Genomic DNA, 13,778 nt, shown 5'->3' on the forward strand with positions numbered 1-13,778 from the left:
CAAAAAATACATTAATTAATTAATTAATTAATTAATTAATTAATTAAAAATCACCTCGTTTCCCCATTCCATCTGTCTCTGATCTAAGCCTCCCTCTTGACATAATCAAAGACTTTAGATGCATTTTGGTATTTTTTTTTGTTTAAACATAATAACATCAGCGTGTGTGTGTGTGTGTGTGTGTGTGTGTGTGTGTGTGTGTGTGTGTGTCTGCACATGCACCCCGCCCCCTCGACTCAACCATGGCTTCCACTTTATCATTTGAATACAGAAAGAGAAATTTTAAATCAGTATATGGTGTTCTGTGGACAGAATATGGTGTCATTTATGATTTCCCTATTGATGGAAATTTGCATCATTTCTATTATTTTGCTGTTGCGAATGACTCTAAAGTCAAAGTCTTCCACATTCCAGACACACAATCATTGACAGGAGAGTCCCCTACCATGAGCAGGCTGTATTTAAAAGGATTAAAGAGAACTGACCCATGTTAAAAATGGATTTTGAATCCAAGCCAACCTGGTCTACATAGTGAGTTTGTTATAAGCAAACAAATCTGAATATGGTGGCAACAGGAGGCTGTCCTGTTGAGGGATTAAGTAACATATATACCAAATTATTCTTCTAAAATCTGAAAATGTCTGAAACTACACTGAGGGAGTTGTGAAACTAACCATTTCCCTGAATATTTATATTCTTTTCACCTTTTTACCGTTACGAAGAGCACAGCATGAAGAAAAAAAAATCCTATTTGTAAATCACAGTCACTTTGTCGCTCATCTGATAAATTGCTTGATGGGTACAACTAGGAAAATAAAAACCAGAAACATCTAAGGTGTTTTTTGTTGTTGTTATTGGTCATGAGGCTTGAACTCACGGCTTGGACACTGTCCTTGAGCTTTTCACTCAAGGCTAGCACTGTACCACTTAGAGCCACAGCACCACTTCTGGTTTTCTCATGGTTAATTGAAGAGAAGAGTCTCATGGACTTGCCTACCCAGGCTAGCTTCAAATGGTAATACCAGATCTCAGCCTCCTGAGTATCTAGGATTACAAACTCCATCTAAGATTCTTGATGGATATTGTCAACTTGTTTTTCAGAAAGTTTATACCAGTTTTACCCCCTTACCAGCCCTGAGTAATATGGCTTTTACTAAGTTTACAAGAAAGAATTTGAGTCCCTTTCTGCTTTTAACTCATTTGATTACTGGACATATTTATTATATTTTCAAAAGATGTTGCCTAGTATTTCTACTTTCCCTTTTGGAGTTGCACATCTATGACCTTTGTCCTTTTTCTATTGATGTCAAGCCCATCTCATAAGATTGTACTCTATTGGCATTAAGGGGAAACCCTACCTGTGTACTCTCTACAGAGGGAAATACCCTCCAGCCCCTACCTATGCACTTTGTCTTCCTACAAAGGCACCTTCTTATCACGCATTGCCGTGCACTGCATGGCATGCTAAGTCTAACTAGAATGAAGGCCTGTTTCTAATCAATCTGCCCAGAGCAGTGCACTTTTTCTAACTTGCACCAAGGTGCAGAGCTGAGACCTGACTTAGATAATTATTTTTCAAATTAATTTGAGTCTAAGTTCTTTATATAGTAAAGCTAATTGCTATTTTGTTTCTATTATGCTTTGTTTCACTCCTTGCTTTGTCTTACATATGTTCTACTCATCGATTATCTAAATGTATTCTATAGACTCTTCCTTAAGAACCTGCATGGAGGGGCTGGGAAGGTGGCTCAGTGGTAGAGTGCTTGCCTTGCATGCATGAGGCCCTGGGTTCGATTCCTCAGCACCACATAAGCAAAAAGAAAAAAGCCAGAAGTGGCGCTGTGGCTCAAGTGGTAGAGCGCTAGCCTTGAGCTGAAGAGCTGAGGGAAAGCGCCCAGGCCCAGAGTTCAGGCCCCACGACTGGACCAAAAAAAAAAAAAAAAAAGAACCTGCATGGAGTGCTAAATAGCTTACATTTCTTTCCTTTTGTTTCTTTTTTGCATATTTCAGTATCTTTAAGTAGTCATACAAAGGGGTTGCAATTCAACATAATATTTGTGAGTATCTTAATCTATATCACCCTTTCCGTTGTCCTCCCCCATCTGTCCCTGTTTCTGAATATAATATGTGGTGAGCTATGGATAGGAACACATGAAATCTAACTCTAGAACAGTTGATCATATATGTCAGACACATTTGGGCCTTGTGTAAACTCACAGGACAGATTTCTTTTTTGGGAGACATCTCTCCTCACCCTATCTGTTCATCCATTCATTCATCCATTTTGTTTTGTTTTGTTTTTTGGGTTTTTTTTTTTTTTTTTGTCAGTTATGGGGCTTGAATTTTGGACCTGGGCACTGTCCCTGAGCTCTTCAGCTTAAGGTAAGCTCTCTACCACTTGAGCCACAGTGCCACTTCCAGTTTTCTGGTTGTTAATTGGGGATAAGAATCTCAGGTTGGCTTTGAACCATGATCCTCAGATCTCAGCCTCCTGAGTAGCTAGGATTACAGGCGTGAGCTACTGGCGCCCAGCTGACACTGCAGTTTTTATATCTCTCACCAACCCTGCAGGTCCATGGTATAATATTCCTTCTGCTCTACAAGTGAAACTGAGGCACAAGGAGGCTAAATAGCTTGATCCAGAATCACACACTGGTAAATAGCTTGGCTACTTACAACGCCTGTACCTAGACAATTCAGCCACTTACTTCAGGGCTCTGCTTTTTCCCATGTGGTTTTCCACACAGAAGTAGCTGGCAAGAAGGGAGTTTCCAAGCAGAATGTCAGATCCACTGTGAAGCAGCTCTCTTGGTGTGAAAGCTTTGCTTTTGAATCAGCTTATGACTCCTGGTTCTGACTTGGCCTCTTTCTCCTGGTACTAGTTTGGACTTGTCCTGATTTTTCATGTCTAGTTTTGTCCGTTCTTGGTTTTCTTTATAGCTCATTCAACTCTTTCTGACTTTGAAGTGCTAGTATCTTTTGAATATGGTGCTAATTCCTTCTGTTCCACACTATTGGCATTCTTCAGGCAAGTGTATTCCCATCCATGGCTTTAAAGCACTATCTATATAATCAGTGCTTCCCAAATGCCTACTGCCAACTATATGCAACTCCAGAGTAGGTGCTTGCACTCAGTATATTCAAAAGTGTATTACTCAGGCTGGGAAGGGGGCTCAGTGGTAGAGCGCTTGCCTTGCACGCATGAGGCCCTGGGTTCGATTCCTCAGCACCACATAAGCAGAAAAAGCCGGAAGTGGTGCTGTGGCTCAAGTGGTAGAGTGCTAGCCTTGAGCTGAAGAGCTGAGGGACAGCGCCCAGGCCCAGAGTTCAGGCCCCATAACCGACAAAAAAGGTGTACATACTCACCATTGTCCTCCCATCAAACATGCTCAGGCCTCAATTCTTTGGGGAATGTGGCAACCAGCCAGCCATGAACATCAGAAACCCACAACCACTCTTGACCTTTCTCTTTTCCTCACCATCCCCACCTAGAATCCACCCCTGAGTTCTATTAACTAATATCCTCAGACCCTTTGGTCCTCCTCTTCATCACTACTACTGCTGGTCTTGGATTGTTTTCCTTGCCTCCACTCATTTGTGTGTGTGTACCAGTCTTAGAGCTTAAACTCCAGCTCTGGGTGCTATCCCTGTGGGGCTTTGTTTGTTGTTTGTTTGCTCAAAGCTAATGCTCTACCACTTGAGCACCAGTTCAACTTCGAGTCATTTTTGCTAGTTAATTAATTGGAGATAAGAGTCTCATGGACTTTCCCCAGCTGGCTTCAGGGCCTCAGATCTCAGCCTTTTGATTAGCTAGGATTATGAACAGGAGCCACTGGTGCCCTGCTTCCTCCTTCCCCTCCTCCTCTTCTTTTTGTTATTGCTATGGAGGCTTGAACTCAGGACCTCACACTCTTGCATAACTATCTTGTTCAAAGCAGGTGCTTCACCACTTGAACTACTTCTCTACTTCTGACTTTTTACTGGTTAATTGGAGATAAGAGTCTCTCAGACTTGGCTACTGAGATCCTCAGATCTCAGCTTCCTGGGTAGCTAGAATTAAATGCATGAGTCACTGGTCCCCTTGCCTCTACTCTTCTTCCTTTCCATCCTGTTCTGCATGCTCCAGCCACAAGGAACTTTTTAAAAACACAGATGTGATTAGATTCTCTCTCTCTCTCTCTCTCTCTCTCTCTCTCTCTCTCTCTCTCTCTCTCTCTCTCTCTCTCTCTCTCTCTCTCTCTCTCACACACACACACACACACACACACACACACACACACCACTCCATCCCTGCTTTAAAAGGAACAAGAGAAACAAAAAAATCTCCCTTTTTTCAATGTCTTGGCTGAGGAGGGTCGAGGCTCTATACGGCTGTTTTTCATGCCCTGGATTGCAACTGGAGAGTTCCTTTTCTAACTTGTTCAATGAGCATGATTTTGTCATCTGCACAAATGTTAGAATATTCAATAGGCTCAAAAGGCCTTCCCTATTCTTTTCCCCAGACTATTTCCTCTGCCTTCTCCTCACAACCCACATTCCAGCTAGTTGATCTGCTCTCAGAACCTCCTGTGAATGTTGTATCCTCCTGCCCTACCCCAGACCCTTCCAGCATGCTGTTCTGGCAAAACTGCTTCTCTTTTAGCATAATTAGCATCTACTCCTATCTTGCATCTGATCTTCACTCTATTATTTTTCTTTTCTTTTTTTTTATTGTGAAAATACTGTACAGAGGGTTACAATTTATTTTTCTTTTATTTCTTTTGTGCCCAACTAAGAGTTTGAACTCAAAGTTTCCTGCTCTCACTTGAGCCACACCTTGTTCTCACTTTTGACTTGCTGCTGGTTAGATCTAATTTAGTGTTTCAAGGACTTTCTGCCTGGGCTGGCTTCAGACCTCAATCCTCAGATCGCAGCCTCCTGAACAGCTAGGATGAAAGGTGTGAGACACTAGCATCCAGCTCTCCACTCTATTTTTTTTAAGCACTTGTCTTTTTATTTCTTTTCTTTTTCTTATTTTGTGTGTGCCTATCCTGGGGCTTGAACTCAGGGCCTGGACATTGTCCCTTAGCTTTGTCACTCTATCATGTGGGCCACACCTCCACTTCTGTTTGTTGTTGTTATTTTCCTGGTTAATTGGAGATGAGTCTCATGGACTGTCTTGCCTGGCTGGCTTCTAATCATGATCCTCAGATCTCAGGCTCCTGGATAGCTAGGATTCCAGGTATGAGCCACCAGCACTAAGCTTATCTCATATTTTAATTGTGTCCTTACTTGTATGATTATGTAATTAATAACTGTCTCTACCTCTAGCAGAAACTCTTCTTGGCAGGATTCTTAGTTGTTAGCAAAAAAAAAAAAAATTCAGAAACTGATTTTGGCTTAAGCATAAAACGAATTTATGGGAGGATATAGAATAAGTTTTCAGAATCAGTAGTGAGGTAGAAACAGACATGGAAAAATGCCTGGGGGCTAAAATTCACTGTGCAGAAAACAATGTGACCCAAGAGAAGCTACCAGGCCGTGTAATCAGGATTCTCCACTGATGGACACTTGGTCCCTGCGGAACAGCTGCACTCTTGGCAGAGCTGCCGTCACTGTGAGTAATTTCTCAGCTGCCTGACTCATGGCTTTGTGTCCTCTAGATATGCCCCAGGCAGGAGGGTTCAGTTGGCTGAGCCAGGTCACATGTCCATATCCCAACTGCCAGTAAGCAGGATCATCAGGACCTTCTCCTGCCTCCCACAGGGACTCATGTTGACAGGGTTGTTTCCCTCCATGACAAGGTTGCAGGAATGCCAGGTAAGACCAGAAAATGATAAGTGAACATCAACGTCAGTAAACCATATCTATTCCAATTGTTTTATATTCCCAAAACTATGGGCAGAAAGTAAGACAAATTATTTGAAAGAACAAATAAATAACCTGTGCTCTACATCTTTAAGGACACAGGAAGCCTGACTTGTGACTGTTTCAGAGTGACCACCTCCTTCGTGGAGGCCATAGCGTTACAGCTACTCCCAGGCCAAGTCAAACCCAGGTGGGATAAGAATACAAGTGGACTATTGGTTAGAATAAGGCTCTAATGCGATGCTTGGCCAGATGAACTACCATATTCAAGATCACACAGCTAGATATTAAGAACGGTTACTTAGCTGGGTGCTGGTGGCTCATACCTGTAATCTTAGCTTCTATGAAGATTGTGGTTCAAAGTCAGCTTGAGCAAAAAAAAGTTCATGAGACTATTATCTCCAATTAAGCACCAAAAATGTTTGAAGTGGGGCTGTGGCTCAGGTGGTAGAGTGCTAGCCCTGAGCACAGAAAGCTCAGGGGCAGTGCCCAGCCCGTTCAGGCCCCAGGACACACATACACACACAAACACACACACACACACACACACACACACACACACACACACACACACACACACACAGAACCATTACCTGTGGCTAACATAGTTCAGTACTTCTTTCCATCTTCTGTACCACACAGTTTCAGTAGAATATGAGAATGTGCTTCACAAAACATCATAATGCTTTGACATACACACATACACACACACCACCACCACCACCACCACCACCACCACCACACTTGAAAGTATTAGTTCTACCATAAAGCATAAAAAAATGGTGTCATTTGCAGGTAAATGGATGGAAATGGAGAGCATCAAGGTAAGTAAAATAAGCCAGGTTCATGAAAAAGGTCATTTTTCTCTCATATGTGAATGCTAGACCAAAAAAGATAAACATATGCTTAAATACCTACCTACATATACATACATAGAACATTCTTGCAATTGTGGAACTGTTTGAGGGGATTAGAGAGGGAGAAGAAAAGACATTGTTCAGAGGTGGAAAAATAATCAAAATACACTGTTATTGTATATCAAGATGGCATAGACAAACCCCAAAAAGTAAGGTGGGTAAGGGAAATGTCCTTTTGCACCAAAGGTGCCAATGCTCTCATTCCAGAACCCTATGAATATGTTATCCTGCATGGCAGAAGGGATTTAACAGATGTGATTCAGGTTACAGATCTTGACAATCCGTCTCAACCTGGATTATCTGGGTTGGCCCCCTCTAATCACGTGAGTTCCTACAAAGAAAAAAGGGCCAGAGATGAAATTGCTGACTCTGAAGACTGCGGAACACAAGAATGGGTGAACACAAGTAGGCCACTATTTTTCCAAGTAGTCCAATAACTGAAAGGACCTAAATTCTGCCAACAACCTGGGAAAGTTGGAAACAGAATTTCTCCTGGGTCCTCCAGAAAGGGACAGAATTCTATGACACTTGCTTTTAGCCCTGGGAGACCTGTGCTGAGCTTTTGAACTAGGGCACAGTGAGATAACAAATGCATATTGTTTAAGCCACTAAGTTTAGGGTAACTTGTTGAAGTAGCCACTGAAAACTAGTATACTGTGGTTTGCAATATTTTTTAAATATTGTTATTATAAAGGCGATATACAGAGGAGTTAGTTACATAAGTCAGGTAATGAATACACTTTTTGACAATGTCACCCATTTCTTCCCTCCCTCCCAGTTTTTCCCCTCCCATCCACACCCACAAGTTGTATAGTTCGCTTTCAACATAGCGTCTAGTGAGTACCACTGCTGTAGTTGTTCACCCTTCGTCTCTCCATTTCTGTGTGTGGCTTGCAATTTTATAAACAAGAGGTATGCAGTGTGTTGGTTAAAGACATGGATTAGAAGGCTAATTTACCTTCCTTCTCGTTCTAGTTGTGCCACTTACTAAATGTGTGACCTGGGGCAAAAAAAAATTTAACTTTTTAACCTCTGAATTTTCTCCTCCAGGAATCATATGGTCACACATGCCAATTAGAATAAAGGAGTAAAGGAAACAACTAAACTAAAATACTGTTTAAAGAGAGTCAGTAATAAAATACAGACTGCGGATCTCTTCTTCACAATGTTTGGGATAAGAAATGTTTCAAATTTTTTCTTTTTCTTTTTTTTTCAAATTTAGATTTTAAATATCTGTATGTACACAATGAGATTATTGGGTAGGTGACCCAAGTTTAAACATACACTGTTTAAACTTATGTTTTCCATACACAGCTTGAAGGTAATTTTATGCAATTTTTTTTTTAGTACACTTGTGTTTTGTCTGGGGCTAGTCACATGAGTTCAGGTGTGGAATTTTCCACTGTGGTTTTATGAAAGCATGCAAAAAGTTTCCGATTTTGGAGGCCTTGGGATTTTTAGGGCTAACTCTGTGGCTTAAAAAGAAAGACATTTGATTCCCAGGTCATAGTTGGCAATCAGTGTACCACCTGGCTGACCACAACTATGTTATACAAACCAGGTGGGCCACGGAGGCCTCTGAAGGCAGGTGGCTTCCAAGTCTGCTCCTGCCTCTCTAACAGCAGAGATCTAGGAACAGAGGTGTTCTCATGAGCAAGTGGAATAGAAGCATTGTTCATGTGTCACAACTAGTGAGTTCCCCCCCACCCTCCCAGGTCCTTCGGGTGACTTGCTGTAGCTCAAATGGGAAGGATACATTCACTGAATGATCAGTCTTTTCAGAGTTTACAGGTGATCTTTAAAATCAAGCATGTTAGATAAAGTTATGCCTCTTTTATAAATAGGAAAACAACAGTCAGGTAGCATCAAAGCTCATCCATTTTACATTTAACCAAAGTATTTCTTCATGGTTAGTGATTTTTAAAAGCTAAGGAATAACCACAACTTAAGAAAAATGATTGAGAAAAAATTAAAACAATGCATGGTGTTCCCAAACTGCTTTGTTAAATGATTTTTTTTAAAAAATTCAATATATATCCTACAAAATTAAGAAAAATAAGGGAAGGAGTGGGTGGAGAGGGATGGATGAGAATGTTGACAGTGATCAAGATGCACTGCATTCATAAGCTGGTTTGTTGAATGGCAACTCCCTTGTACAACTATCTTTTAAACTATCTTTTAATATATTTTAAAAATGAAATACATAAGAGACGAGCAAGTCACACAACATGAACCCTAGGTGAACAGAGTCAGCATTTCAGAACTCTAGTAATTTCACCTCCAGCTGCCTGACTTGGCTACATCCCTTCTCATCTTTGGACTTCAGTTTCTTCATCTATAAAATAGGGGTGTTGCACCCTAAATGGTCCTCTTTTCAGCTCTAAAGGTTACAAAATAGGTAAGAAAGGAAGAGGGATTCATTTACAAAATGTTCCACTGAAGGAGAGAGCAGTCACAAGCCCGTTGGAGGCTCAGAAAACAAGCTGCAACCTGCTGGCTGAGCAGCAAAGGCCTCTCACATTCCTTCCAAGCTCAGCCCCAGGCCTGAGCTCAATCAAAACAGGGAATGGTAAATTTGGGAGAGAGGTGGGATTTTGAAGGTGGACTGTGAGCCCTGAGGGTAGCCAGGCTGGAAGACTTGTCTTCACCAAAGACAAAGCAGAAGCACGTGAGTTGCTCAGGGGATACAGATAAGGAAGTCATCCTCTGCCTGTTACGTGTCTGGGAGAGCAACCTGGGCCAGGGAGCTTAAAGCCAAGATCCTAACGCTGGCTTTATAGCACATAGAGAATGTGAGTTCATGGGTTTCATCAATCTCTTCTGACCTCAGTTTTCTTATATGTGTCATAGATATAATAAGGAAGAAAAATATAGTACCCAGATTGTTGTAAGCACTTATATCAACTCTCTCATCCATTGGAACCACAGCAAGAGAGGATGTAGTAGTTTCATTTAATAGTTGAGAAGACAGGGGAGATACAAGACTCCCTCACCAAAAAAAAAAAAAAAGACTCCCTCACAAAAAGGAGCAAAATTTGAACTCAGGTTTATCAATATTGTTTCTAGTTTCCAATAAGTCAGTATCTCGAAGATCATACACATGCAAGCACTTTTCCCATGGTGAGTGTTATGAAATGCAGGAAGTCCTCGTGAGGAATTAGCCCAGAAACTTAAATATTGCACAGAAGTGATATTCTTATGGTGTACAGGGCTTGGGTGAGCAGCCCCTCAGCTCAGTTTGCCCTCTTAGTCATAAATCTGTTTATTTTCTAGTCAAGTGATCATTGTTTGAAGTGACTCTAGAAACAAGGTTTTCTAGTCCCATTTGTGCCGTGGGAACTTTAGGCATTACAGGATTGCCAAGATCCCACCTGTTAAAGGCACTTGGGTGACCCAGAAAGGGGAAACCACAAAGTTAAGAGTCTCATTCTCATTGTTATCTCTAACTTCTGGCACTTCTGGTTCTAAGGCACCATCCCATATCAGCCCCCTCCTTTTAGGAAGTCTCATTTTAGCCTGAGAGGATGTTTGAGGACTGAGGACAGTTCTTCTACAGCCTGGTCAACAGCAGATGTTGAGATCTCATGAGACCCGAAGTGTCTCAACACCATAGCCCAGCGCCAGGCCCAAGCTTTATAACCAAACAGTGCCAAGAAGACCGGATCAGAGTCTCCCCTCATCCTCATGGTATAGTTAGCATGGACTGTAGGCATGGGGTGTGCCAACATAGACTGTAGAAATGGGTTGTAAGGAGGGACATGATATCAACATCGATTCCATTTCTGGGGCATAAACTGAAGTCCTGGGTCTAGTTTATTAGTTGTATGATATCTGATATACCAACCACTCCCTTCTTTCTACTCCCTCCTCCCCTTTCCCCTTGCTTGCTTCTATGGTATGCGGAAACTTCTTTTCCTTCTAGGCTATCCTACAGTACACACTTGGCTTCCCATAAATGAATATAAATGAGTGAAAAGGAGAAAATAAGCCTAGAGTTGTCTGGGGCTGGTTTTTACAGCAAATAGGAAATATAAGTCTTCAAGGTGTATTACTAATAAAAGCTTAGAGAAACAATCTGATATAAGCACAGCCAGATCACAGGGCCACTACAGACCAGCTATAGTTTTTTAACCTCTTCTAGATCCACAACACTTTGAGATTAAGAAATTTGCCCAGGGGCCAAATGAGAAAGTTGCCTCCTATTTCAACATGGGGCTGGGATTCAAAGGAGAGGCTGCTTGTAAAACAAGTTGGTGCTCTTCATCACCACTTGTAAGAAATCCATGATCAGAGATAGCCAAGGAATCTGGCCTACTTTCCCACTTTAAAGGAAGTTTCTAAATCATCCTTAACTCTCACCCTCTGCTGATGGAACCCAGGACTTCGTGCCTGCCAGACAAGTGTTCTACCACTGAACTATATCCCACTCCACCCCCAATGATAATCTTATCTACAAAGAAGAATATTTGTACTGACTAGCGAAGGTAGCTTTGAAGGTGGTTGTTCCTGCAAAGAAGTGGTAGAATTCAAACTACAAAACCCAAGTAGAGAGAAAATTAAGACAGAGAAGACCCAAGTGGCATAAATCTGGAAGAAGTTTCCCCATACTCCATCTTGGGGGTTTGTGGTTTTCTTGTATTTTATTAAATTCGTGTTTTTTGTGTTTGTTTTTTTTAAAAAAAATCACAGCAGTGTTATCAAAGACAGCATATATATATATACACACACACACATTTTTACAAAAAGAAAACATTATTAATTTCAGTTGTACTAAAGATAAGCCGAGGAATGATTACATGTTTCTGGGCCAGTGTGGCCTCCAACAAAAGACATGGAAAAATGTGTTCTGGCCTCAGAAACCAGCTTCTTTCCTGGTGGCCAGCAGACGTGGTCAGTAATATAAACTATGGTGAATGAGGACATGACACAGGTACAATTAGCAAAGTCCTCTTCCCTGGGGAAGGTCAGATGGAGGAGAACTCCTCCGATGACTTAAACCCAAGGAAGCAGACACACTGCTTTCCAGCCGAACTCATGTGAGCCTTTGAGATGGATTGGAATCCAGCCACTGGCAAAAGACTCTGGGTCCGAGACACTTGCTCCTGACCCATTAAGACTGGGCCGTCCCTTCCCTACTTAGATTTCTAGTTGGGCCCAAAGGAAGGCAGGGTGCTTTTAGAAATGCTTCCTTCAAGAAAGATGAAAGAAGAGACCCTGAATCCAGGATCTCAGCAAATGTGTTGCGCCCGGAGATGGTAGGAGAGGGTAGGCCCTAAGGGAGAACACCTCTTTTAGGTCAGGAATCATGATGAGTGACTCACTTTGATCTGGGGAGGGGGGTGGGGGGTCACCCACATCTGGTGTGTCTCCCTCGCCCCACTCCTGCCAAACTCCCCCTCCCCCCGCCCCCGTCCCTTCTTCCCTGTTCCTACAAGCTCGGTTCATTTCTCAACTCCCCCAGTTCTTTGATCTCCACCTTCTTGTACTTCCCGGACTTCTTACGATTGGTGATGACCAGGACGACCAGCCCGGCCACCAGGGCCACCACGACCACGGCGATGACGGCGATGAGGCCGGCGGTGAGGCGCTTCATGGAGAACTCGGGGGGCTTCTCGTCCAGGTAGTAGATGAGCGTTCGCTCCACGTGCAGGGGCTCCCCGCGCACGCGCACATCCAGGCCGCGGCGTCCCTGGAACAAGGACTCGCCCTTGACGTCCCTCTCGAAGTAGTAGGCGGCGTCGGCGATGTCCACGTCGCCGGGGGCCTTCTGCGACGCGTTCTGGCGCAGCTCGATCTGGATGGTGGGCTCCTCGTAGTGCACGGCCGCCAGGAACCGGGGGTGCAGGCGGTAGCGCTCGCGGAAGAGGCGCCGCAGCTCGGCGTCCAGGTCGGAGTGGTTGAAGGCGCGCGCGGCGGGGCGGTGGCGCAGGTCGATGAGGATGTGGTGGGTGCGCACCACCTCGTCGCAGCGCAGGCTCGGGTCGCCCTTGTCGGTGCGGCGCACGCCCACCGAGTTCACGCACCAGCACACCGAGGACGTCTGGTTACACTGGCGCGCCTTGAAGCGGCCCTGGGGGTCGCACTCGGGGTCGTACAGGCCGTCGTTGTCCACGATCGCCTGCTCGCTGGGGCGCACTAGCGCGCGGCCGCTCTTCGGGGCGCTCATGCGGGCCTTGAGCAGCAGGCACTTGGAGGTCAGCGTGGAACAGTCCACCACCACGCCCGAGCCCAGCGCGCGGCACTGGCAGGCGCCGCCCGGGCCGTCCGGGCCGCAGATGGTCATCTTGTTGGTGGCACAGGTGCAGTTGGTCTGCGAGGCCGCGTAACCGGCCACCGCCGCCAGCACCAGCAGCACCGGCAGCGGCCGCGGCGCGGAGCCCGGGCCCCTGGCCATGGTGGGGCGCAGGAGGCGCGTGGACCGGACGAAGGCAGGCGAGGTCGCACGGAGCGGGGAGAAGCTGTGAGGAGGGGAGGGGAGGGAGAAGCGGGTCCCACGCGTTCCCGATCCCCGCAGCCTGGCCCCGTCTGGCGGGCGTCTGTCGCCGGGCCCGCTCCCTCCGGGGCTCTTATACTCCGCCCGACAGGCCCGGCCGGTTTGCCGCCAGTCACCCAATGGTATCTGGGTGACACATCGTGGCTCCCACTCGCGGTCCCACAGAGGGCCCCGCCAACCCCGCGCCGCCCCGCGATAGGATCAGGGCCCCGGAAAACTGACTCCACCCTCCTCCCCCCTCCCCCGCCTCCTCCCGACCGAAAGCGGGGCAGAGGGAAAACCGATACTCACCTGGGCCCGCCCCCACCCACCCCAAGCCAGCTCCCGCCCTCCTCCCCCGCCCCCCCCACCCCGGCCTGGCCGGGCCCCACCCCGGGAGCACCCTCCCTGCAAGGCCGCTCGGCTGTTGGTTCTCCCAGGCTGAGATTCTTAGCAGTTTTACTGAGACGTGGGGCCCAAGATAGTGGCGCCCCTCCCCACCCAGACTCCCTCCCGGGCTATCTACTTTTCCAAGTGTCCTT

At 45.2% G+C, this 13,778-nt stretch overlaps 1 protein-coding gene across 1 annotated transcript; it reads right to left on the reverse strand.

Annotated features, from left to right (window-relative positions):
- Nucleotides 1-11,352: 11,352 nt before the first annotated feature.
- On the reverse strand, nt 11,353-13,439 carry Tacstd2 (tumor associated calcium signal transducer 2). Its single transcript, XM_069987150.1, has one exon. The coding sequence runs from the start codon at nt 13,156-13,158 to the stop codon at nt 12,193-12,195; it is 966 nt and encodes a 321-aa protein (XP_069843251.1). The 5' UTR covers nt 13,159-13,439; the 3' UTR covers nt 11,353-12,192.
- Between the last annotated feature and the right edge of the window lie 339 nt (nt 13,440-13,778).

Source organism: Dipodomys merriami, unplaced genomic scaffold, assembly GCF_024711535.1.
Source record: "Dipodomys merriami isolate MVZ:Mamm:240054 unplaced genomic scaffold, mDipMer1.0.p SCAF_34, whole genome shotgun sequence".
NCBI lineage: Eukaryota > Metazoa > Chordata > Mammalia > Rodentia > Heteromyidae > Dipodomys > Dipodomys merriami.

Bases quoted from the DNA above. Each gene is read 5' to 3' on its own strand.
- Tacstd2 (XM_069987150.1), bottom strand. From the start codon at position 13,158: ATGGCCAGGGGCCCGGGCTCCGCGCCGCGGCCGCTGCCGGTGCTGCTG.